Here is a 27337-nt window from a genome sequence, read left to right on the forward strand (position 1 = left end):
AGAGAAGGAGGATACGGGAGGTGGAAAGTCAGAAATGCATCCTTTACTCCCTGTTTTGGTCTGAACCCCAGGGCCACAGAGGGGTGCTCTACAGAAGCCCACGGAACACCCACAACAGAGTTCTCTGGCTCTGGTCCCCATTCCTGATGAGATCCCCCCACAGGGAGGTGGGCTAGGGCCTCCCACACAGTCCACAGGACAAACCAACGCACTCAGCAGGCCTTGGGATCCTGCAGTCCGGACTCCCCGAGGGTGTTGAGATCGCAGCCTGGCTTCCGCTTTCCTGTGGCCGGGGTTCCGAGGCAGCCAGCAGGCCTGCCCGGGCTGCAGACTTGGCAAGGCTCAGGAGGTCTCTGGTGCCAGCCGGCAAGAGCCGAGGTGAGGCTGAGTGAGCAGGCAGGGCCTGACCCCAACTGAACCGAGAGGAAAAGACCCTAGGGCTGTGTGTGTGTGTGTGTGTGTGTGTGTGTGTGTGTGCCCATGCAGGGGAGGAGGTGGGGTGGAGGTGGGGGTGTTAAGAGTTGATACCAACAGAATGTTCTGGAAGAGACCAGCCTGATGTAGACCTTACTGGCTCAGATGGATTTTTAAACTTACTTGAACTTTATTTCTTTTTTACTTCCTGTCTTTCTTCTCTCTCTCCTTTTCTCCTTCTTTCTCTTCCTCCTTCTCTCCCTTTCTTTATTTCTCTCTTTCTTTTTCTCATGCTACGTAGCAGGCAAGGGATTCGAGGAAGATCAGAGTGGTTCTAGTTCTCTCGAACCACAGCTGTCTGTACAAAATTCTGAACCTATGTTTTCCCTACTGATCTGGGCGTAGTGTGAGTTACTTTTCCCATTGACAGTGTCGAACTGAAACACGTTCCTCAATCCGATGCCTGAGGTGCTCACGGAATGCAGATGACCTTCTCCAGAAAGTAGGAGACTAAGTATCAGCACAGTATCTAATGTCTTAAGTTGATCACTGTTGGTGTGGGTATAAAAGCATGAAGGAATACATGTAGGAAGACATTTAGCCATTTAAGTTAAATATTTAGTTTAAGAATTTATTATTATACAATTGGAAGACAATATACATATATTTTAATTTCTAGATAGGTTTGATGATTACAGAAGACATATATACATTAGAAAAAGTTGAATTACGTACAACCATACATGAACAGAAATAGATCTAATACAAAATTGTTAGCATGTTGTATATTGTTTTAAAAATTTTTTATTGATTTTTTTTAGGAGAGAGGAAGGGAGAGGGGGAGAGAGAAACATCGATCAGCTGCCTCCTGCACCACCCCCACCGGGGATCAAGTCTGCAACCCAGGCATGTTCCGTGACCCATAAATTGAATCGGCAACCCTTCAGTGTACAGGATAATGGTGATGCCCAAGCAACTGAGCCACACCGTCCAGGGTTGTATATTCTTTTTAAAACTTTGTTCTTTTAAGTTGATGTTATAGTAGCTAATTTGTGTATCATGTTATGTACTGTGCTTCATTTCTAAGCACTTTAAATATTTATCTAATCACATTGAGAACATTTTCCCATGCCATTAAAATATCTTCAAAAACATTTTTAAGGTGCATGTAACGTTCAACAATATGTATGTCTTATGATTTATTTGACCATAGATCTAATGATGGACTATAAACTTATTAAACTGTTTTTTTTCTGTTAGACACATTGTGTTTATACATAAAACTGTGCATCATACCCCATCAGTCAAGATGTGATAACTTGTTAACTAGCTTACATGAGATTGAGAGTTTCGTGTTATGGATTCATCTGTTACCATCTATTATCACCTTCAAACAAGAAGGCTTTGCTTATTCCCACAGTGTTTTGAAGCATCTGCTTGAAGCTTCCACATAAAAGAAATGAGATTGGACAGACTTTAATATTTTAAATTAGTTATAAATGTGATCTCTCCAGCACTTACATAGTTTATTTTTCAAATTAAGTTTCAATGTTCTTGTTAAAAGTTATATATTTATATTTGGAAATATAACATCACATGTTTTTATGTATAAAAGTTTTAGCCCTAGCCGGTTTGGTTCAGTGGTTAGAGTGTTGGCTTGCGGACCAAAGAGTCGCGGGTTCAATCCTGGTCAAGGGCACGTACTTCGGTTTTGGTTGGTCCCCAGCCCTGGTAGGGGTCGTGCAGGAGGCAACCAATTGATGTGTCTTTCTCACATCAATGTTTCTCTCTTTCTCTCTCTCCCCCTCCCCTTCCCACTCTATTTGAAGATAAATGGAAAAATATCCTTGGGTGAAGATTAAAAAAAAAAAGCTTTAACAAATCTCCAAAGAATGAGTTTTTTCTTTTTAGTGTGGGATTTTTATGATTCAAAAAATTATTCATGCAGCTTGAGACAATTATGATAGTCTGTGAAGTATGCAAACGGTCTTGTGAATTAAAAAGTAATCAATTCATGCCCTGGCCAGTTTTGCTCAGCAGTAGAGTGTCTGCCTGTGGACCAAAGAGTCGCGGGTTCGATTCTGGTCAAGGGCGTATAACTTAGTTGCAGTTCGTCCCTGGCCCTGGTTGGGGTCATGTGGGAGGCAACCAGTTGATGTGTCTCTCTCACCTTGACGTTTCCTTCTCTCCCTTCTCCTGCCCCCCACCACTCTATCTGAAAATAAATGGAAAAATATCCTCAGGTGAGGATTAAAAAAAAAAGTTATCAATTCTCAAAGTACTAACTTTTTTATTTATTTATTTATTTTTTTATTTTTAATCCTCACCCGAGGACATTTTTCCATTTTTTATTCAGATATAGCGGGAGGGAGAGAGAGGAAGAGAGAGAGAGAGAAACATCGATGTGAAGGGACACATCAAGTGGCTGCCACCCGCATGACCAACCAGGGCTGGGGACAAACTGCAACCGAGGTACATGCCCTTAGCGGGAACCGAACCCGGGTCTCTCTGTACCGCAGGCCGACGCTCTAACCGCTGAGCCAAACCGGCCAGGGCCAAAGTACTAACTTTTGAGGCCTTCTGTAAAATATTTTAGTTTGGATAACTGAATGGATTTAAAAGAGACATGAATTTCTTTAAAAATATCCCAGAAGTACTTTTTTTCAATGATAATAATAATAATAATAGGTTGTCCTTATAAATTAGTTTTAACTATTGAGGTTAAACCTGAGACACTGGCTCAGGCTGTCTCCTTGGGAACAGATTATTTAGGAAATTAGGGATAGATGAGATAAGGAAGGGACTATTAGTATTTGTTTTATTTTTTAAAGAAAATAATTCTTGAAGTTTTAGAAGATTTAATTAAACACTAATTTTTAACTCTAAAAATTATAAAGTATAAGACAGTTTGAACTAAATTTACAGTATAATAATAAGTGCTAACAATCTTCAAGATAATATGATTTTAATGGCAAATCCTGTCTTTCTGCTCTAGCCAGTGCCTGGTTTTCATTAAATACCGCACAGGTCTCTGCAGAGTTAATTGTCTAAGCCTGTTCGGAAGGTCAGAAATTGCTCTCAGGGAATCAAAACATTATGCTGGAAACCAAAGACACAGATAAGAGTGTGGAACTTTAATCTAAAGGGAAAAGATGAGTTTTGGGCAATAAACAAAGAGAACTGGTAGTGGTTTGAATAGCTATCACCTTTTTATTTTCAGTACCGCTTCTGATCAGTTTAAATACCTTGAGATATAAACATAAGACGTGATCAGCTCATGAGCCAAAATTGTTGAACAGTGTGAATAATACCACAGTCATCCAACATTTACATGTAGGTAGAACACACTGGGGAAATGAATATGGTATTAAGCTTCAAAAAGGACACTTCTAAGGAGGTAGGTAGGACAAACAGACTCTGTAAGAGCCTAATGCCAGAAATACATAATAAAATCTTTAAACCGGTATCCGTGATAAAGGGACGTGGCGTAGGCTGTCCCACAATCAGCACTGGTAGATGATCGTTGGTTAGGCCATTGTGCAAATAAGATCGCAGAAGGCTTGTTTAAACCAAAGGCCTATTTTGAAATCTTTTGGCCTTTTAAAGCAAATGTTGCTGATGCTAAATACATTTATTCACTCTTTAAACATTTATTACAACGTTCAATATGTGTTGGGCACTGGTCAGAGATTCTGGGATATGAGAAGTAAAAGAAATGAAAGACATAGACCCTGATTTCAAAAGAGAATGAACACCCCAGAAAAACAATGTACGTAATACAGTCAGATAAGAATTCTAAAAGGTACACCAACACGTTGGACAAACTAGAAGAAATAAATCAACTCCTAGAAACATACAACCTACCGAGACCGTGAAGAAATAGAAAACCTAAACAGATTAACTACTAGTAGGGAGATCGTATCAATAATCAAAAACCTCCCAACAAACAAAAGGACGGACATGGTGCTAGAAGGAGGAGGAGTCCAGCAAGTTCCCTGCCAGCGCAGGACAGACAGACAAGGTCGTGCTGCATCTTGGAAGGAGCTCTGAGAGAAGACTGGGAGTTCACCAGATGGATTTGGGTCAAGGAGCGAGAAGATCTTTTGCAAATGAATCGAAGCCCTGGAGACCTTGGCCTGTCTGGAGTAGTGGGGCCAGGGATGAGGGTCACGACGTGGCAGCAAGATGGAACCTGCAACTGAAGAAGCATGCAACGGAAGAACCTTTAGTTCTCGCCAGTAGCTTGAGTTTTATCCTGAAGGCTCAGAGAAGCCACTGGAGGGTTTCCAGGGCGATGGTATTCCAACCACAGCAGGGAGAAAAGATTAAAAAGTGGTATGGCGGAGGCAAGGGCACCAACTACTGCAGCAATCCAGGTGACCACGGATGAGGTAGCATGTGTATCTTGCTTAACCGTTCCCCATCCACAAGTCCGTGCATGCTGGCTTTCTGGATTTCCTATTCAACATGCCATGCGCGTTCAAAAGCTACTTCTCCTCCCTCTCCAGAGAGTCGCTGTGATGATAATAATAATTCTTTATTGAGCTCTTACCAATGGCCAGACTCAACTCTGAACCCTTTACATGTCACCAATTATGTCATTCGTATAACTTCCCCACAGGAAAAGGACTACTTTTGTCTCCATTTTAGAGGGAGAGAAAGAAAAGGACAGAGTGATCACAAAGCAGACAAGCGACAGAAACCTGATTCAGGGTCTGTTTTGACCAATTTGCCACACCGCCTCTTTGCTGGCACTACTGTCTTTAGTAACATAACTCTTTGAGTAATTTCTCTTCTTTGTCCTGATTACTCTCCCCAGCTTCATTTTGATTTTGTTTTGGCTCAATGAGCTGTCAGTCACCCACACCTAACAGTGTTCAAGATTCTGCTCCTGGATTTGACCCCAGCAGGACCCTGGGCTGATCCCTCAGTTGGAGTCTCCTGCCGCCAGTTAAGACTTGACAGCCTAAGCAGTGGAATGAAAAAGAAATGGCGATTTAAAAAAAACCATTTGTGAGTTAGAATTTGTTGACTAAATGCATGTATTGGGTTAGGTAGAGAACAGGTACAAGGATGTTATACCACGGTTATTAGTTAAGTCAATAGTCAGTGTTTTCATTATTATGATTTAAAATATTGTTCATTGTGACCCATATGAGGAAATGTGACTATATTCCCTTTCTACTGCACCTTCTCTTTTCTCTGAGATTAACAATTGCTTATTTTTTATTTGCTTAGCTTCCCACGTGTCTATTACTATGTTGTTCCTCTGAAAGAAGTATAAACCTTTCCTCAGTGCATCACCCATGAGGGAATCTGCCAGGTTCATTTTTTATTTGCAGACATTTCTTCAGCCTTTCTTACATTGGCTCTGAATCACAGCCTTTGCTCTTGAACCCTGTCTGTTATCTGAAGTCCTGGGGCTTACCACCATTTTATGAATTGTTTTTACCTCTCTTCTATATCTTGTTCCCCATGTCTTCCAATTCCTTCTTCTATTTCTTAGCTTTGTTGAAGCATATTATCCCATAGCTGCTGAGAAAGAGTTCATGGAAACCGGGCAGAATCTACTTTATGTCCACACATTAATGATGGGCATGCATTCTGGTGTCAGTTTTCTGCCCTAATGGGAAATGTCCTGCCGTGCTGGCTTTTAAATGTTGTGTGTGTCATCTCAGCCTATTAGGTAAATATTTTGAGAATTTGTATGTCTGAAAAAATTATTCTATATTGGCATATGATTAGTTTAGCTAGGTATAGAATTCTCATTTGGACATCATTTTCAGTCAGAAATTTGAAGTTATTGCTACATTATCTTCAATTTCTGGTATTAATAGTTATAAGGTCAATATTATTCTGAACCCTGATTTGTTGTATGTGACCTTTTTTTTTTACCTCTTGAAATTTTATGGGTCTTCTTTTCATCTCCATTGTTCTGGCAGTTTCTAGCTTTTTCATGTATTGAGCTGTACACTCTGTGAGTTGTTTCAGTTTGGTGAATTTTGGATCTCAGTTCTGGAAATTTTTCTTATATTATTTCATGTAAATTATTTCTGTTAAAATTTTGTGTATTCTCTCTCTCTCTCTCTCTCTCTCTCTCTCTCTCTTTTTTCTGGAATTAGCATTATTTTCATACTAGAACTCCTGAAATAATTCTCTATCTTATATTTTCTTTCTTATTTTCTATTCTTTGTATATGTTGTTATCCCTTTCTGGAGAATATTCTCAAATGTACCTTCTTAAACTTCTCTGAAACTTTTTATTTTTGGTATCAGAATTTGATTTATAAGAATTTCTTTTTGTGTTTTGAATGTCTTCTTTTATAACTTCCTGTTCTTATTTTGTGGAAATCCCCCCCCCCCTTTTTTTTCAAGCTCACAAAAGTACTTTTTATTTGAGGCAAGGAGTAATCTGGCTGAAAGAATCACAGTCCTAAGCAGCCAAATTCCAATTGCTAGTGGCACTATTTTTCACTTCGTAGATTCAACCTAGACAGAAAAGGGTAGTAGGTTGTACTTTCCCTCGGGAGCTGGACAAAAGGGCAAAGAGAACTGGAAGAGATCGTTAATCTACTGAAACTGCTCTTCAGGCTCAATGCCAGGCTGGCACATCCTCGCTGGTTCCTCTGCAGGTGGTTGCCCTACTGCAGAGGAACATGGTCATACTACACCACCTATAGGAACATGACCAAATTCCTCTGCATTGGCAACTGGATCAGAACCTAGGCTGTGGTTTTATTGTACTTGTCAGCTGTGACTTTGATCCTGGGATGCTCCGGTAGAGAAGGGTCTTCAGGCTTGGCCCAGGGCCTGTTGGGAGAGCCAGGGGGACTATAGGGAGTCACCACAATGCCTTTGGAGTGGCAATACTGGATTAACTTCTCCTTAGTGAGGTACAGGTTTGGTTAGCCACTGGCTTATATTTAAGGCCAAGTTAGTTTAAGATCTTCTCGATTTGGAGATGGTTGTAGTTGGAGATTCCAGTAGCTTTCACCAGCCCTTCATCCACCAGCTCTTCCATGACTTCGCGGATATCCAAAAAACCAGCACCAGAGGGAATCATGTTGCCTTTCCCATCCAATGGGAAAATTCCTTCCCAGGCTTGAAACTAATCAGCCAGTGAATGTGGTAGAGGTGTAGGTAGTTCAACTTTAGGTCGCTGACCATCTTCTGGCAGGCTCTTTGCACCAGGTTTTTCTCATGCTTTCTGACGATGAAGAGGTCCTCACATTTCATCACCTGCTCCTTGAGCTTCTCCTGCATAGCCACCCCCACCTCACTCTGGTTCTGGTACACATGGGCAGTCAATGTGGCGGCACCCAAGGACGATCTCCACCTTTACAGCTCTGTCACTTTGCCCAGAGGATGATTCCAGGTGCCCCGCCCCACAATGGGCACCTTGGTGCTGCTGGAGAGCATGATGTGGCTGGCCATGACTGCTGTGCTCCATCAACCCAGGCCCAAGGACCAAGACCACCTTCTCTTTTTTTGACTATTAATTTATGTTATTGAATTTTCTCTTAAAAAAGATTGGTTTCTTTCTCTTTTTTCCCCAGCTTCGTTGAAGTGTAAATGACAAACAAAAATGCTATGTATTTGAGTATACGACATGATGGTTTTATATATGTATGTATTATGAAATAATTGCCACCATCAGGCTAATTAACATATCGATTACCTCACCTGGTTACTTCTCTTAGCTCTCAGAATAATAGCTATGGTAACTCTGAAAAATTTTTTTGGTCTCTGGGTTGTCTCTGTTTGTCTGAGATTTTTGGTTTTCTATTGTTCCAATATTTTTTGTGTTAAAAGATCCCCTCTTCTGTTTGATAATCCCTGGTGGTCCATTTATATGAGAACTAACAGCAATGTGTGTGTGTGTGTCGGGGAGCCCTTGGGAGCGGTGAGTCTCTGAGTGGCAGTTCCCCAGTAGGGGTCAGCTGGACAGTGAGCCACAGACTTCTCCCTGGGCTGTCAGCTTCTCGGTAGAGGACCCTCTTTTCCTCGCCCCGGGGAAGTGACCTCAGCCTGCTGTCAGCATTCTAGGAGCCAAGTAAGAGAAGGGACTATTCCTTTAAACTTTCTTAAAAATAGACAGACTCTTCTTTTATTTGAGCTGTGTTCCCTTCAATTTGTTGGGATCAGTAAGACTTTTCTTCGTGAACAATAATTTGGACGATTCCTGTAAGCTATAACAGTCACCATATGCTCTAAAACCATCCTTGCAGATTATTAAGTCACTTTATCAGCCTGCCAGAAAGGTTGAAAGTTTACAACACTGTGCGAAAAGTTTTCTTTTAATGTACCTCCGTTGCCTGAAAGAAGAACCCATCACGAATTAACACAGCATGTAAGCTAGTCACGTCTTATTCAGGACCCACTGAAAGAGCGGCATGCAGACCAGGTCCCTGTCGACTGGGAGGAGGATGGAGGAAGCACACAACGCACGGCACACTGGCCTTCATTTCCCCGGTGGAGTATCATCACCGAGAGTCCCGCGATGCATAGGAACCCAGGGACAGGACGCCAAATGGACATGGAGAAAGAGCACAGAGGAACAGAGCCATGAGAAAATTTCTCCCTTGACAGTATTTTCACAGGAAAACCCAAATTAGCAGCTGATGAGCTCTGTAAAGGTGAGAGCTTAAAGGTGGCCAGAGGCCCATAGACGGTTTCTAGAAAGGTCTTATGGATGAATCTCTTTGAGTAGAGTTCTAACACATGAAAAGTAACACGCTGTGGGGAGTGACATGAGTGAGAAAAAACATCATTGTTATCTATCAGGTTATTAGCAATAAAAAAATTTTTTTTTTTCCTTTATTGATTTTTAGAGAGAGAGGAAGTGAGAGGGAGAGAGAGAGAGAAACATGGATGAGAGAGAACATCGACTGGCTGCCTCCTGCATGCCGGCCACTGGGGATCAGGCCCACAACCTGGTCATGTGTCCTGAGTGGGAATCGAACCAGTGACCTCTTGGTGCATGGGTCAATGCTCAACCACTGAGCCACACTGGCTGGACCATTAGCATTTTTTTTGGTAAACTGAGTCAGCTATTAACTTCACATGTGCAGTGAATGAGGTTCTACATGAATCATCCAAGCTAAAATTCCAACTTTATCTGAAATAGATGAAATATTTTGATAAATAAGTCAAAAGTATGTCAACTTTGCATTTTAAAAGCTTTTGTGCTATGGATAATTGCCTCAAGTGTGTGTGTGTGTGTGTGTGTGTGTGTGTGTGTGTGTAATATGGATCCAACCAAAGAACATAAAAAACTGGATTTCACATAGTTCAGAAAATTCAGACACTGGCCAAGTCCTAGACATGGGATGTTTGGCTACATCACCTTGGTGATGGGGCTGCAGGATGCAATGTCTAGAACAGTGTTTGCTTCCCTGGGTGATTCCAACACACGTGGACTTGCTCAGTGCCTTCTAGGGAGCGCATGGCTCGGACACCCAGCTGCTCCGCATGGGGACGCAGTTTCCTCAGAAAGCCAGGGCCTGCTGCAGGTACAGCCTGAGACTGGGTCAGGGAAGAGGAGGACCAAACTTCTACCGACGCCATTCTTCCAGGAGGCCGGGAAACAGAGGCTGCTCTTTGTTCTCCTTAAACATCAAGGCCAAGCTTCAGCTTCATTGAGGGCAGGGCTGTTTAACATTCAAGTGTCCGGGCTGAAGTCCGTCTCTGGTAATTGTATTACTTATATTTAAATTCCTTTGCAGCTTCCACTAGAGTAGGTCTCACTTCCTCTTCCTGCTGTGGCTCTCCCCGGATATACCCTCTTTGTTTATTGTGTTTGTGCAGTACAGCGTTTAAATATTAGCTGTGTTTAATCAAACAGATCGGGTTATCATTTGATTTGGGGAAACTTTGAAAATTGAAGATGATAGGGGCTGTAGATTTACAGACATTGCAATACAGCACTTATTCAAAGTAGTTTTAAATTGGGGAATTAGACATTATATGATCAAGGCTTTGCTTTCTTACCTATAGAAATGTACCTACGTACTTTAGGCAAGCATTTTCAAAAATCTGTATAAACAGAACTTTGAAAATGGAAGAAGAGTGTTAAAGATCCTCCTCATTTGTTGAAGCCATGAGATAAATCCCTCCTATAAAGCCACGGCCTGTCGTCTACTTTACCTGTTTCCAAAGCATAAATTTTGGACCTGGGTGTCCTCAGCTCCACATTCCCGTGAACCAGAAGTTGCAGAGAAACTGACATCTTCTTTAAATATTTCTAAAACACATTTTATTGGAACTTACCCTGCGTCAGATTTTCAGAAAAAAAAAAGAAAAGATATAAAGCAAGAAATTGACTAATGCATTAAGTTCATACATTAAGGTACATGAAATACACTTATTGGAACATTTAGGACCTCGGAACCAATGTTCTTTTTATAGCAATAGTCATCTGGCTACCGACTAGAGGTAAATTACGACAATGTTTTAGTTTCACATTAAGCGAGAAATTAGGTACCCAGGAGCCAAATGAGGAAAGGGACATTTTCTAGGCAAATGCTTTTAGGACAGTTTGCATGTAATTAACTAGCAGATGTCTTCTTCTAAGTCACTACTTTGTTTTCACTGAGACCATGCATCCTCATTTGATGGGAAAAAGTGGACGGCTCGCATGTCCTGAGGTGGTCTGGCTGTTAATACCTTATCTGTCTTTGGAGGAAAAGTTGAGAAGGAAAGATGTCTCTCTTGAAATTCCAAAGGAGAAATTCCCATCTTCTTTCCTTGCCAGATGCTCTGAACTGGGTGTGAATTTGGGGACTACTGGATGGTTCTCAGCCTGGGCCTTTGGGCAGGTGTGCACAGATCACTCCTTGTCTGTCGCTTCTAAACCCTGGCTCTTGACTCAGGATTTTTGCCCGGTTACAGTAGTCTGGACAGGGCTGGCCGAGGTAGCCTGATGGGCAGAAAGGCATGGAAAAAACTTTCTCTTCTTTCATTTTATTACTTAAGGGCAAGTATTAGATTTTAGATGATAAAGAGTTTTATTCTAAATTTGACCAGGAAATATGGATCACTTTGAAGAACCTCTGCAAACTCAACATGGATAAATCTTTTATTTTGAAACTTATCTTTATTGTTGAATGTATTACAGATGTTCCCCCTTTTTTTCCCCATTGACCCCCTCCTCCCCAGTCCTACCCCCTCCTGCCTTCCCCACACTATTGTCGGTGTCCATTGGTTATGCATATATGCATAGAAGTTCTTCGGTTTATCTCTTCCTGCCCTCCCTCCTCCCTTCCCTTTGAGGTTCATCAGTCTAACAACCAATTTGTACTTCTTAATTCCTTCATCTTTTTTATCCATCCCTCCAGCCCCCTCCCATCTGGCAAGCAACAAAAAGTTCTCCGTATCTATGAGTTTGTTTCTGTTCTGCTTGCTCATTTTGTTTGTGGATTCAATTGTTGATAGATATGTATTAATTGCCATTTTATTGTTCATATTTTTGTTCTTCTCGTTCAAGAAGACCCTTCAGCATTTCATATGATACTGGTTTGGTGGTGATGAACTCCATTAGCTCTTTTTGTCTGGGAAACTCTTTATATGTCCATCGATTCTAAGTGATAGCTGTGCAGAATAATCTTAGTAGTAGGTCGTTGTTTTTCATCACTTTGAATATGTCTTGCCACTCCCTTCTGGCCTGCAAAGTTTCTTTTGAGAAATCAGCTGACAACATGGATAAATCTTGATGACATAAATTTTGAATGAACAAAAAAGCCAATTGAAAAGAATTCACATAACGTGATACCCTTTGTGTAAGTTTTAGAATACTATATCTTTTTATGACTGCATACACACATTGGAAAGATACATTTACACTCACAACAGGGATGAACACCTACTACAGGAGAATGGTTATTTGGGGTGGGGGGAGAAGAAACAAATGAGTCGACTGTGGTTGTAATCTGTTTTCCCTCAAAAATGGAGAAAAATGTATCTGAAGTAAATATGGCAAAATGTTAGTACTTAAAAAAAATCCAGGTTTATGCTATTTCCTGTTGTTTTGAAATGTTTCATAATGAAAAATTTACAAAATATGTATACAAAAGCCTCTGAGGTTGCTGAAATATTTGAGTTCATTTCAACAAGTGTTTGTTTTTGAAGAAACTACTCGGTTTTAGGTGCTGAGGACACAAACATGAAGGTGACATGGTCCCTACTCTAAGAAACTCCAGCAAGAGGCAAAGCGAGATGTAGCAATTTCCACAATAGAGGGTGGTAATCATAATCATTTTACATATAATGGTGTCTAAGTAGAATGATGGGCTCTATGATGATAACTTTACCAGACAATGTTGATGAAATCTAGACCAGATTAATGACAAAGAAATCATCAATAGTTGACTCAAAAATTAATTTTCTTGCCCAGCTGGTTTGGCTCAGTGGTTGAGCATCAACCCATGCACCAAGAGGTTGTGGGTTCGATTCCCGGTCAGGGCACATGCTTGGTTCCCAGTAGGGGGCATGCAGGAGGCAACCAGTCGATGTTCTATCGCTTTCTTCCTCTACCTTCCTCTCTCTCTGAAAATCAACAAACATATATTTAAAAAACAGTAACTTTCTTATTTAATATTGCAAATGAATTGTTAACAAAATGTTCTCAGAGAGAGGTCTTCAGAATATAACTGACAAATGCTCCCATATAATTTATCTTAAAAAATATCTATTATGTACCTTAGCAGATGTTTCCTTTTTGGTCCCTTCCAAGTCTGTTTTTATAATCATTTTTCTTCATCGAAATATTGTCTTCCCAGATAGATAATTAAATCTTTACAGAGAGGGCTGTCTGGTTTTTATATTTTTATTGCCCAACCTCTGGAATTTTTAGTATATTTCTGTATAAACAATAATACTGGTTCAATTTTTATTGAGCATATACTATGTGTATGGAATCATAGTAAAGGGATACTTAATCCCAAACTCAGTATTTGGGGCCAACTACTGCAGGGAGACACCTGGAGTTAAGATCTAAACAGTTCGAAATATGCAGATACAGTATACAAAGAATATAATGACATGGGCAAAAAATTGTGCAAATGACATCCATCATTACAGGCAAAAAAAAACACCAAAACCCTAAAATACAAAAAAACCCACTTCAGTTAATTACCAAGAAGGTTGGCAAGGCATGTTGAGATATAAACAGTCCACTATTGGTTCCCCTTTTTGAGAAATTTTAATGGAAAACACTGAAGTTTTTTTAATACCCAACTTTTATCCAAAGTAAAATCTCCATAAAACTTAGCCTTCCACTGTTGGGGTGGATATAAAAACAGGAGAAAAGCCAGTTTATTCTATTCATAGCTGTGCTTGATCAGCAATAATGTTAACAGATTTTCATCAGTAATTGCTAAAAATAGAACAGTTAATATTTGACATCTCAGTTTTAATTAAAATGAGCATAATGTGATGCTGAGGTGATAGTAATAAGAGATCTTTCCTAAATCAGCAACGAGGGAACAGGTAGAATATCTAAGTCACAGTGGTAAATACACATTATCCCTGTTGGCTCAATAGAAAACTTCGTTCCTGGGGCCCTTATTGTATTTATATGTTATTTGCACACGTTGGTCTCCATATCAACCAACAGTTTGGGGTTACAAGAGTTTTACTTTAATCAAACATATGTTTGCATAACGGAAGAGTTTTATGTGTGTACAGAAAACAGCATTGATAACAATAAAAGAGGGGAAAAACAAGCAAGCCCAGGAGCATTTAAAGCAATCATTGTTGCTAAGGAGACAGCAAGTGAAGTCAACACAATCTAAGGGACAGTACCAGATAGCAACAGTTCGAAATTTTGGGGCCACAGCCAAAGGGAGATCTAAGTGTGTGCACGGTAGACCAAGTGGCAAGCGTAGACCTTCATGTCTGTTTCTGGGCTCCCACCTATTGTCTCGTGAACTCACCTGTTGCCTCCTTTTCTAACTGAACTGGCTCCCACATACCCATCCTTTGTTGGCTGCATCCCGGTAAGGACTTTCCCTACATGGGAACCACGGGGAGGGCTCCCTGCCCTAGACAGGAGTTGCCTGAGCTGCAGGGCCCTTTTCTATCCAGAACAGAAAGGCTGCAACTTGACGCCCATTTCTGCAGCCCTGATTCCCTCCAGAATCCCAGTTGCTGATTTGGTTCTTAGAAGTCAGCATTCACGCCCTGGCCAGTTTGGCTCAGCGGTTAGAGCGTCAGCCTGCGGTCTGGAGAGGCCCGGGTTCGGTTCCCGCTAAGGGCACGTACTTTGGTTGCAGTTTGTCCCCGGCCCTGGTTGGTCGTGCGGGTGGCAGCCACTCGATGTGTCTCTTAACGTCGATGTTTCTCTCTCTCTCTCTCCCTTCCTCTCTCTCTCTCGCACTCTATCTGTACAAAAAATGGAAAAATATCCTCGGGTGAGGATAAAAAAAAAAAAAGAAGTCAGCAGTCACGTTTGCTGGGCCACGCCCTGGAAGATGAGAGGCCTTTTCCTTCTGTTTCACTTCTTATCTCAGACCAATTTCCGTTGCCCTCTCTCCACGATTCGTGCTATCACAATAGTATTGATGGGGACTGATGTTTATCGGATTCTTACTGTTCTAAACAGTCTTCAAGTATTGACGCTGAGGTCTCACTAACAAGTGGAGGTTGATCTATGTCCCGCCCCTATTTCACAGATGAAACAAGGACCAGCGAGCTACCAAGTGGCTGGGCCTGGACGCGAATCTAGGCCGCTCGCCATCTTCCCGGGTGACCATGCTGACTCTCGTGATGACAGAATGACCGGGGGTAATGAGGGGCCTGGCAGGAATATGGTGACTTTCAATGTAACAAAATACCATGATGCGCGTTAAATGCTTTTTGATGATACATGTCAAGAGTTACCATGAAGTTCTTCTTTGGTGGCCATAGAAGCTGGTGATTTTGTGTGTGCTGGGATACTGGTGGTCTTTCATTCACAAGAGACATTGGAATACCCACTAGGTGTTCAAAGAAATCGAAACAGAATTCAGGGGGAATACCTGCTGTCAGAGAGCTTTTAGTCCGGGAGAGGAAGCCAGACACACAGGCATATCCTCATGAGTGTCAAAGGCGCTCAGGGCACAAGGCCACTGTGATCAAGTTTATCAGAGGCGAAGGTCGGGAAGGTCTGGCAGAGGAGTATCGTCAGCGGCTCTATGATCAGGTAACTGTCCTGATCAAATTACATTCATGTTTACTTACAGATTCTTTTTTTTCTTTTTTTTTTAATCTTCTGAAACACGAAGAAGCCGATTTTACAGGAACTTGGGGCCATGCTTAACTTTCCTCATCATTTCTTGTTTTTACTTGAAAGTACAGTTTCAGGGATTTGCAGTATTGCTGGTTTTAATCGTTTTCCCAGTGGGTACTGCGGCAGCTCATGGAGATATCTGCATAGTGGGTGATGTTAGTGGCGGTGGGATCCCGACATGTCCTGTGACTCTGGAGGTCTGAGAGAAGATTGTGGGGATGTGACAACCATGTGTTCACATTGCGCCGTCTGTTGTTACCCAATCACGGGCATGAATCATCGCGCGGAGGGGTTTGTGGAGAGGCGGGGGGAGAAGGTCTGTATTTTTAGTGGCTGCCTAGGAAAGGCCTCACGTGCCCTCTGGCGCCTGGAGCATCCGCAGGGAGGGAAGTTCATTCACCACGTTAGCAGTGCCGGGCATGTTTGGGCACAGAGTTTTGGGTGGTGAAGGGCTGCTTCTTCCGTGACGTAGAGGGCATCCGGGGAGGGGGGTGATGCAGGGAGTGCTCGGGGTGACGCAGCAGGAAAGGCACGTGTCCGTGAACCGGCAGCAGCAGGAGTGAGACCCACACGTGCGGTGCAGCGTGGGATCCTGCCTTTATTTCAGACTTTGAACTTCTGTTCCTCATGGATTTTGTAGATTAAGATCAAGTTTAAAAATATTGCAGTAAGATATTTATCTTGATTTTTTTTTTGTCTTTCAAAGCTTATTTTTCTTTTTAAATTATTATTATTATTTTTTTCTTTTTAAAAAAATTGTTGTGTTACAGATGTCCCCCTTTTTTTATTATCCTCACCCCAGGACACTTTTTGCATTCATCTTCAGATAGAGTGAGAGGGAGAGAGAGAGAAACACTGATGTGAGAAAGACACATCGACTGGCTGCCACCCACATGGCCCCAACCAGGGCCGGGGACAAACTGCAACCAAGGTACGTGCCCTTAGTGGGAACCAACCTTGGGTCTCTCTGGACTGTGGGCTGATGCTCCAACTGCTAAGCCAAACCGTCCAGGGCGTATGTCCCCCCTCTATCCCCCCATTGACCCCCTCCTTCCTGCTCCCACCCTCCTCCTGCTTTCCCCAAACTATTGTCTGTGTTTATTGATGGTGCATATAGACACATATGATTTCTTTGGTTTATCTCTTGCCAACCCTCCTACTCCCTTTTCCTCTGAGGTCTGTCAGTCTGTTCCCTACTTCCACATCTCTGTATCATTTTTATCAACAGCTTATTTTGTTCATGATATTCCTCCTTAACTTTTGTGCCGAGGGGAGGCCTTCGCCCCCCTCGCCCAAGCGCGGATAGCTGCATGACCGTACTTGGCGTGAGATGCGTCCACACGTTTCATCACCTAGTACAGAGTCATTGTGTTGCATTGCAGATGTGACCTCAGGGGGCTTCGGATATTACCTGAACCCAGAGCCTGCCATCGAGGGGCTTTGGGACCGTGTTCAGCCTGTACACATGTACTAGTGCCACCAATGTTGCTAATTTTTGAAAATTGAGCTGCCTTCTATTTGAAATGGAAAGGTGCCTTCTAAAACAATGTGGATATCTGACTTCTCATGAAAATGTGGATCTATGCTTTCGCATGACAGTAATTAACTAAAGCTGACTAGACCATCTCACGTTGACTGGGCTGGTTTCAGACGCGTACGCCACTGCCTGGTGCTGGAGGCTCTGAGCTTCTGAGCCCTGGTTAACTACAGAGTTCTTCCAATAATACCTCTTCAATATGGGCTGTCATCCGTTTCAGAGACATTGATTTTTGTGCCTACTATGTGTCAAATGTGGCTGAGGGACAGGATGACATGGTAACTTCCCTCCTGGGACTTGCTTTCATCTCTTAGGCACTGTTTTGTGATCCCCCAAAAAGACATACTGAAGTCCTAACCCCAGTACCTCAGAATGTGACCTTATGGAGTCTTTACAGAGACAATCAAGTTACAATGACGTCATTAGGGTAAGCCCCAAGCCATTATGGCTGGTTTCCTTAAAAGGGGGGAATTGGGACTCAGAGATAGACACATATAAGGGAACAGTGTGAAGACTCGGGCAGACGATGGCCCTGGGGCCACAGTGACGCTTCTGCCAGCCAAGGAGTGCCAAGGGTTGCTGGCCAACGCCAGAAGCTAGAGGCCACCAGGGAGGATGCTCTCCTGGGGCGGTCTGGGAGAGCGTGGCCCTGCTAACACCTCGATTTCTAGCCTGCAGAACTGAGACCACACATTTCTGGTGTTTTTAGCCGCCCAAGTGTTTGCTATTTTGTTACATCAGCCCGAACAGACAGTTACTAAATAATGACTTGAACAAATAGTTTCATAACAACGGTGACCAGAATCACAAAGGGCAAAAACAGAGGGCGGGAGAGCGCATGCTGGCGGGAGGGCTGATCTGGTTCGGAAGGGAGGGGCTTTCGGGGGGTCTTTTCAGGGAAGGTGCATTTTCGCCCAGGCCTGGAAGAGAGTAGAAGGTACTTTCTAGTAGCGAGGGAAACAGGCACGGCCTAAACCAGCAGGACGGGTATGTGCGAAGGCTCGAAGGGAAGGAAGCGCAGGGTATATTTAAGAAATTGGAAACCAGCTGATGGCTTTACCACAGACAGAAAATTGTGGAGCGTGGTGAGGGGGGCCCTGTATAATAGGGCGTATCGACTTACTTTGGGGAAGTTATGTAACTTCTCTGAGTAATAATAGCACTTAACCTCATGTGGTTATTATGAGGATTAAATGAGATAGTGAAGGAAAGAGTCTTAAAGGAATGGCTAGCACCTATGGCCCCATAGATGCTACCTGTTGTGATTCCTGTGATTCATGTTGTTTGCGTTTCTATTAATAGGGCAAAGAAGTGCAGGGTCCTGGGCTGTCCTGGGCAGAATCGATCTCTGTCCTGCAGGCAACGGAAAGCTAATGTGTGCTTTTAATCAGGGCTTCAGCTTAACCAGATTTTCTGTTTAGAAGATCCATCTAGCCACAGTGTGGAGAATAGATTGGAGATCAGAGCAGATGAAGCCACAGGAGAATGTTCCTGGGGACAGGTGTTGGTAGTGGCAGTTCTGCCTTGGTTACATTGTAGAATTTGGAGATCACGCAACCATCTTCACAAACTCTGAAATTCCACAAAATTCTGCTTTCCTCTGTCTTGGGGTTTTCTTCTAGAATGAATATGCCCTGGGTGATGCATGGATTTTTATCTCAATTCTTCCTTAAATTTAGCAGATGGCCTTGGGTAAGCCTTACAAATGCTCGTTTAATCATGGGCCCAAAATAGATATAAGGAAAAGCTAGATTAATACATGGTTAAATCAAGAGGTTTGGTTTAAATCCAAAGAAGCCTGAAACACCACTCGGAAAGAATATATGCACCCCTATGTTCATAGCAGCACTACTTACAATTGCTAAGATCTGGAAACAGCCTGAGTACCCATCAGCAGGTGAGAGGATAAAAAAGCTGTGGTACATAAACGCAGTGGAACACTATGCAGCTGTAAGGAAGAAAGATCTCTTATCCTTTGAGATGACATGGAGGGACCTGGAGAGTATTATGTTAAGTGAAATAAGCCGATTAGAGAAAGACAAATATCACATGATCTCACTTATTTGTGGAATATAATGAACAAAATAAGCTGATGAACAAAACAGACCCAGGGACATGGAAGTACATATCAGACTGACAAACCTCAGAGGAAGGGGGGAGGGAGAGATGAGATAAACCAAAGAACTTATATGCATGTAAGCATAACCAATAGCCATAGACGACAATGCGAGGGGTGGGGCAGGATCGGGAGGAGGGTGTCAATGGGGGAAAGGGAGAAACACCTGTAACAAAAATAAGTTAATTAATTAATTAATTAAAAAGTTATCTCTGATAACTGACCTAATAACTGAGATGGCTAAGTGACTACTAGCATGTAAAAAAAAAAAAAGAAAAGAAAATATCTTTGGTTATTGAACACATTCAAAAATGTTTTTAGGGGATTTTCAAATACTCTATTTGCTTTTTTATTGCTCTTATTTCTTGTGACTTCATTTTAGAAGAGCAATCGAATTGATTTGTTCTTTACCAAGCCACATTCATTGCTATCAGAATTTGTGATCTCAGGTGAAGGAAAACGCTGAACTGGCAAATGTCACCACAATACGAGTTTTACACAAAGTACTGGATGTGCTGAAAATTCATTAGGTAATGAAATCAATCACGGAAAACTGAAAATGCTCCAATTCTCTCTGGATTATGGTTGATGTTAATACAAAGCATCATATTTGATGTAATTGGGTTGCCTAATATTGGCAGACTTAAAAAATTATCTAATGAATTCATTGTCAGCAGGGTCATTACCTGCAATGCCAGAGGTAGAAAATGCTAAAGTCTAGAAACATCAGCAAAATGTTCATTTCCTAGTGAGAGTTTATGATACTGAGCTTTAAAAGGAGAAAGCCAATCTGGGGCAGAATTTCCTCTCTGTAAACTAAGAAAATTCTAATCTTTTTTGAATTTACTCTATTGTAACAGAGTGCCATTGCGTAGGAATTTCTTTCTTTCTTTTTCTTTGTTAACAAGGCCCTTATTCATTATCTTATTCCCTGTTGAACAAAATGATATATGAATATTAGCTTATTTTTAATAAACCCTTGCATGTGCACTGATTAAAACACTCATGTTTATATGCAAAAGATGGGTGTTTTGACTTACATGAGTTTTCAAAACGAGAAAGGAATCACATGGGACTCAGAAATGCCGTTATGAGATTCTTGCTTACATGTAAAAATCTTATCTTTCTTCATATTTTTCTGTATATGTGTTTATTTTAGAGTAAGCAAAACACAAAACCATGAAATAAGACATTGCTGAATGTTATATATTTTAGGGTGACTTCAATTTTACTTTTTACAGACTGAACTGCCTGATTATGATGAATTTGGCGAAGTTTTATAGCAATGGCATTTTTTTCTTTTTTCTTTTTTTTGTATTTCAAGGTGAGGTACTTTAATCAGAAACCTTCTCTGCAGCTCAGTGATGTTTACTAAATAGACACAGACAGGGTTTTACTGGAGCCATTCTTGCCGTGATTACAGGAAGTTGGTGTATGTTCTTTGCAACTGTGTGTCCCCAAATGCTAGAAAAGTATCTTCCTGGTACACAGAAGATGCCTGATCAATACAGTTAAGTGAGTGAGGAAATATATTTCTTGTACCATCAATGGATTAATGCATGTAGGTGGTACTGTGCATGGAAAGGTCTTTTAAACTGTGTACCTTTAAGACTGAGAATGAATGATGCTATGTGCCAGTGCCTGCCACAATTTGCCAAACTAGTTGGCAGGGGACCTGGGTTACCCAATAGCCAATTTCTCACCAGTGTCTACTGGGCCTCTGTAACTGTGAGCTATCAGAGCACAAGGAACCCAACTCCCATTTCTCATCCAGGGTTCTCCAAGTGTGCCCCCTGCACTACAACATCAGCATCACATGGGGACTTGTCATTTATGCCAGTTCTCGGGCCCCACCCTGGAGACGATGCATCAGAACCTCTGGGGGTGGGCTCGGCAAGCTGTGTCCTACAAACCCTCCAGGTGAGATTCTGACGTGTGCTCCAGTTTGTGGCCCCCTGCTCCACACTAGACTTGTATAGGCTTACTCATCTGAGCCTCTCTTCAGGGTATGACAACTGGCTTCCACCACAGGTATCCATCCAAGAGGGGATGAGAGAGCACTCAAGAGGGAAGCCAAGGTCTTATAACCCAATCATCGAAGGGATGGCTATCCTTATCACTTGTGCTGTATTCTATTCATTAGCAGCCCACATTCAAGGCGAGGGCATAACCCAAGGGCACGAATACCAGGAGGCAGGAATCATTGCAGGTCAACTTACAGGCAAATTATTTCTCACCTTGTCCAATTCCTTGTACTGCAATGTTTCCAATAGGACTCTTAATTTCTAGTATCAGAAATCTCGACACAATAAGGATTATCCAAAAAGCAAACGTGTGCAGCTGCGGTGCAGTGTGATATAGGGGATTGAACGACCATTGTCATCTGGATCTGGTCGCCGCGGCCCTGCTGGCTCTGCGTTGGCTCCATTCTCAGGTAGCCGGTCCTCTGTTACTGGCATAAAAGCCTCCAAGGCTCTAGGTTCAAGGTCAGTGGCAAAGCATGAAAGTCTCTTTTCCCAGAAACTCTGGCATGAGTTCCATTGGCTGAATGGTTCACAAGCCCATGCCTAAACCAACTGAGATACCGAGGTCTCATGACTGCGTGGGCTGAGACCCAGGATACATGCTGCACCCACAAGCAGGGATGGGTCCCACAAGCTGAGAGGGGAAGGTAAGACCCCTCAGAGGGGCCACATCATGCAAGCATTTCACTGAAGCACTACCTGTACTGTTGTCCCCACCCCCCGAGTTTACAGTCAACTAGAACCTCTTGGAAAATGCACATCCCCTCCCTCACTATCCACCCCACTCCCACCCCCAATGGATCATAGAGCCCTTTGGGTCTACTACCACCTCTCATGTCCTTTGTCCCCTCCCATCCAAGTCACCATGACTCTAACACCTGGTCCAAAGCAATAATGTCTAAATTCACTGTCTACACGCTTACATTTTTGTTCACCTGTCATGCCATCTGATGAGTTTAGTCTTCTGCTAAAAAGTCATCCAAGCCCATTCATTAAAATCCAGGGGCCACACGACCTGGTCTTGGCACCTCTCCAGCTTGTTCTCTGTCCACCACCAATCCTCACTCTCTGAGCTCCCCAAATTCTCCAAGCTCCTCCCTGCCACTGGCCTTCTACATTCTGCCCCATCCTCTGAGGAAGCTCTTGCCCTTGCTCATCTTCAGGGTCCAACTTTGGTGTCCCTTTTTTAGCCAGGTTTTCCCTGACCCTCCAACATTAGAATTCTGTCCCAGAACCCTGCATCCTTTATTGCACGTATCTGAGCTCTAATTTTGCCTTTATTTAGCACCTTCCCTCTTAATAAAGGCAGCAACCTTATTCTATCCACAGTGCTCCTCACTTCAGACCTGTGCAATTGTGTTATTCAGAAGGTTAAATAAATTGTATTTCAAGATTCATTATAGAGTTAGAATTTATTGATGGTCTGGCTTGGCCAGGAGCCCCTGGTTCATGGGGTTCACTCAAGCACAGGAGAAAATAAAAGTCTTTTGAGGACCTACAATATTAAATATGTATATATTTTTCACTTTAATTTTTGCAACAATCTTTTGTGAGTACAGTGTTTTATCTTTATTTCGTAGATGAGGAAACCGATGGCCAGAGAGCTAAAGGGATCCCCCAGACTCATGTGGCTTAGAAAGAGTAGAGTTAGGGATCCACAGAAGTTACCTGGACCTCAAAATTCCAGGTCTGATTGGAATTACGGGAAAGACAGGGGCATGCTCCCTCTTTCAACTATGGAATTTTGAGTAGGCCAAAGTCAGAAATGAAAATGAACATAAAAGTGAAGTCCTGTAGATTTTGTACTGTTGGTTGCAGCAACAGTAGCCCCAAGAGCACCGGAATGAGGGCAGCATAGAATGTGGGCAGCTGACTTTTTAAATGACATATTTCAGGTTTTCCTATCCATTAAAATAAAATCCAGGGGTGTTGAGTGTCCTGCAGCATAAAGAAATCGAGTCTATCTAGTCTTTCTGTTCCACTTTTGATGGGATTTGTATGTATTGAGTCATGCAGGCATAAAATTAAAGGAGACAAATCATCCCATTTCCCTGTTGCCCCAGCTGCAATGATAGGCAAACTAGTCTCCTTCCCTTTTGACTCTTACTTCAAAGACTGTGAGTAAATGTGTGTTTGGCACAGGAGGCTCTTCAAGGGGTAGGAGTACTTACTTGAGGAAGCTGTGCAGCGACTGCAGCGGCTAGCCCGGCTAGATGAGGATGGAGACGGGCTTCTTGGTCCTCTCAAATTATTTGTGAGTGATTCCTGCTAATGCTACACTTCGAAATTTGTTTTAAAAATCTTGTTTTGATGTTTCTGTAAAGTAAATCCACCCCTCCCCCCACACTCTATATACATATGTGCTTAATGTGAGAATAATGCTAAAGGGAACGTGGGAGACAAATGCTACACAGGAACTGGCGAAGAAAAGGAGGGAACACGGCCTTTTAGCACTGGGACTGGTGGCGCCTCCTCCATCCCATGAGTCTGGGAAAAGGACGCACGATCCAGGCACGTTTAAACTAAGTAAGCTCTGGCCAGTGCTGGGCAAGGTGTGGTTACATTTGCAAAAGACCCAGAGGGAACAAGAGAGTCACCAAGTTGTTGAATAAAAGAAAAAAAGCGAAAAACACCCCCCACCCCCTAAATAGACTGCCCAAAGGGATTGGGAATCATTTCATCTAGGAAAAAAAAAAAAAGGAAAAAAACACCCTTTGATAGGGTAGAAAATAATGCTGAGGGTGCTGAATTCATCTCAGGTCCTATATGTGTAGGAGCCTTGGGTGCCAAACACCAAGACCAGGTGAATGATGTCAGCAATCACACTTTTATTGAGATGTCTATCAAACGCCTTTTCAGTGCCAGTCACTGGTTATTGTGGATACTGTGGGGAACAGAGAGACATGGTTAATGCCCTCCTTGAGCCTACAGTCTAGTTTAAAGAAGCACAACACAATGTGTTAAGTGCAGAGATAGAAGCACAAGTTCCCCTGGAGAGCAAATAGCCAGGATTCCGGAAAAATTTCCAGACAACTGGGAACCTGAAGGATGACACCGGTGGTGGTTAGCTTTATGTGTCAACTAGACTAGACTACTGTACCTAGTTATTTAATCAAACTTAGCTAGGTGTTGCTATAAAAGTATTTTTGTAGATGTGGCTACCATGTACCACAGTTGACTTTAAGGAAAGATTACCCTGGATGATGTGGGTAGACCTCATGTAATCAGTTGAAGGTCTTAAGAGCAAAGAAAACTGAGGTTTCCCAGAAAAGAAGTAATTCAAGACTGAAGTATCAACTCAACTGAGTTTCCAGTCTGCCAGAGCAGCCCTAGGGATTTCAGATGGACTTGCCAGCCCGCACAAGCGTGGGAGCCAATTCCTTAAAATAAGTCTTTTTACACATACACCCTATTGGTCTGTTTCTCTGGAGAACTCACTGATACAGTGTCTTGCTCATGTAAGGTTGAGTAAAGGACTGGGGAATGTGTGAGGGGGGACAGTACCCAGGAAGGCCTGGGATTGTAGGTGACCTAGAGAGTCTGAAAGGGTTTTAAGCCGGAGCTAGAGGACCAGATTCACCTTTTAGAAAGGACATCCGATTACCTTGTTATTGAGAGCAGAAGTCAGGAAAAACATATTTAATTCCAGCAGGAAAGAATGATTAACAAGGAGGTCATTTTTAATAGGAGAAAGAGGTGCTGAATCTATTCCCGAATTTAAAAAAATGATTTGACATTTTAAATCATTGATGGCCACGGTCTGCAAAAGGGTGACGTTCTTTTTACCACCCGGAGTCTCTCTGCTCTCCCTTACCTCCCCGGCCTCCTGGAAGTTTCACTCCTTTCTCGGTCTGTAGCTTCCACCAGGAAGCCCTCCCTGTTACCAGGTAAAGATCCCAATGCAGCCAAGCAGCCTTTCTGGAAGATAAACGGTCTCATACAGCGGCGGAGGTGGGAGGGTGAGGTGAGCTGGGGATTCCCGCGGCCACAGTGGACAGAAGTCGCGCTACGGCGTGTGTGGGGAGTGTTCTCACCGCGGCAGCCTGGGCTCTGCCCATCCCTCCTCTGCAGGTTCGGTTCCCGCGCGCGCGCGTCCCGGCGAGTTCGGCGGCCCCCGCGCGTGATCTACGAGCCTGGGCGGGGTCTGGTGCTCGCCAAGCGGGGATCTGGACGCGGAGGTGTGCGGGGAGCGCCCAGTCGGACAGTCCGAGGTCTCCCACCCGCCGCTCTGCCGAAAACATTCGCAACCCCTGTTCCAGGCAAACGGGGCTCCTCTGAGCGCCTAACCAGTTTCTCCTCCATTCCCTCTGCATCCCTCGATGTGTTCGCCCTGGCTCCCGGTGCGTTCCCCATCCCTTTGCTCCAGAACCTTCTGCTCAGAGCTCCTTGCCCAGGGCAAGCCCTCTTGGCAATGGAGTGGGGGTTGCTGGTGACTTGATAGCCCTTCCCCAGGCGTAGACTAGAAGAAGCCAGCACCCTCATTACCGCCCCCACTCCAGGGGTCTCAGGGCGCCCAAAAGGGTCCTTCTCTGTACAACCCTGGGGGACTAAGGGCTTGGGGACCCTCGCCCCAGATCTGGGTTCTACCCCCGCACCCAGACTGGGGAGGAGAGCGCCTGGAGCCCTGCGTGCCAGACAGCGGGAGTGGGGACCGGGGGGGGGGGCAGGGTTAGTGGAAGGGGCCGAGAGGAGAAGAGGCAGCAGGTGAGTCCAAGAGCCGCGTCCCCAGGCGGGAAGGCGGGCCGAGCGGGGCTTGGGCCGGGAGCACCGGGCAGGGCGATGCAGGCTGGGTTGGGCGAGGAGGGCTGCGGAGAGGCGAGCCCGGCGGCGAGAGAGGGTGTGGGGAACAGGCGAAGAGGAGGGAGTTCCGAAAGGAGGGGGAGCGCCGGCCAGGGCGAGCGGAGCGAGCTGCCAGGGGGAGCCGCGGAGGGCGGCCGGGCCGGTGCCGCAGCCCGCGCGGGGCACGGGGCGCGGGCTCGGCCGGGGAGACACACAAAGACATGCGAAGAGGGGCTGAGCGAGGCTCGCGCACAAAGACGCCGGGGCGCACGGCCGCTCGGGCCGCACCGACCGCCCCCGCGCCGCGCCGGGGCCGGGCCAGCGCCGAGCCCGGGGCGGAGCGCGCGGCGGCGGCGGCGGCGGCGGCGGCGGCGGCGGCGGCTGCGGGCCGGCGCGGGACCCGGGTCGCCCGCGCTCTCCGGGTGACCCGGGGCCCGGCCGCAGGCGCGCGCGGGGGCGGCGGCGCCCGAGCCCAACTTGGCCTCGGCCTCGCCCTCTGCCCAGCCCGCCGGTGTCCCCTCCTTCCCGCGATTTCGTTTCTTCTCACGCTCCCCCCACCCCCTCCCGCGTCCAGCCCCGCTCTCCCCACCTTGTAAAACAAAGCCGGGAAGATGCCTGCCCGTGCAGCTCGGAGCGCGCAGCCCGTCTCTGAATAAGAAGTGAGTACAATGGCGTGTTTGTGAAAGGTTCGAGTCCGTCTCTTTCAAAAACATTTCGAATGCTGCATGCCTCATGCTTCCCAGCGCCTCGCCGGAGAGAGCCGGCTCTAGAGCAGGAGGTGAGACCCCGGGGACCCCTCCGCTCCCGCCCCGCGCTTTCCCGCCGCAGCCTGTCGGGGACGACGTCTTCCTCCTTCGTTTCCCGTCCAAGGTGCTGGGTCCTAATCTGGGGCTGGAGGCAAACCTGTCCCCGACCCACTCCTGGCTCCTCTCCCCCTCTCCCGCTGGCGCCTGGGGGTTTGCATCTACCTCGGGAATGGGTTTGAGACACCTGGGGGGGAGTTTCCGAAGGAGGCGGAGGGTCCGCCCTTGGGAGTAGCAGACAGGCGGGCGCGTGGTGACCCTGGCCACACTTGTTGCCCGTTGCGTGGTGGGACAGGCAGTGGTGCTGAAAAAAGCTCCTTCCTCCTGGTGTTGAGTCGTCCATTGATCCCGGGGGCGGAGTGCAGAAGACATACCTAGGTGAGGATGGGGGAACAGGGTG

The 27337-nt window shown here is 44.5% G+C and overlaps 1 protein-coding gene and 1 pseudogene across 3 annotated transcripts in view; one reads left to right on the top strand and one right to left on the bottom strand.

Moving 5' to 3' along the window:
• KCNK2 (potassium two pore domain channel subfamily K member 2) overlaps positions 1–27337 on the top strand; it is a 162364-nt gene that overhangs the window by 42354 nt on the left and 92673 nt on the right. Inside the window, exon 1 of one of the 3 annotated variants that reach the window (XM_036272698.1) lies at positions 26679–26793. The exons of 1 other annotated variant lie outside the window; for it this stretch is intronic. In XM_036272698.1, the coding sequence (XP_036128591.1) occupies position 26793 (1 nt within the window). In that variant the 5' untranslated portion in view covers positions 26679–26792. Of the gene's footprint in view, positions 1–26678; positions 26913–27337 lie in introns of those variants that run through there. One more of the 3 variants, XM_036272696.1, reaches the window with a different exon arrangement.
• Positions 7088–7847, bottom strand: LOC118637605 (annotated as a pseudogene).

Source organism: Molossus molossus, unplaced genomic scaffold, assembly GCF_014108415.1.
Source record: "Molossus molossus isolate mMolMol1 unplaced genomic scaffold, mMolMol1.p scaffold_m16_p_20, whole genome shotgun sequence".
NCBI lineage: Eukaryota > Metazoa > Chordata > Mammalia > Chiroptera > Molossidae > Molossus > Molossus molossus.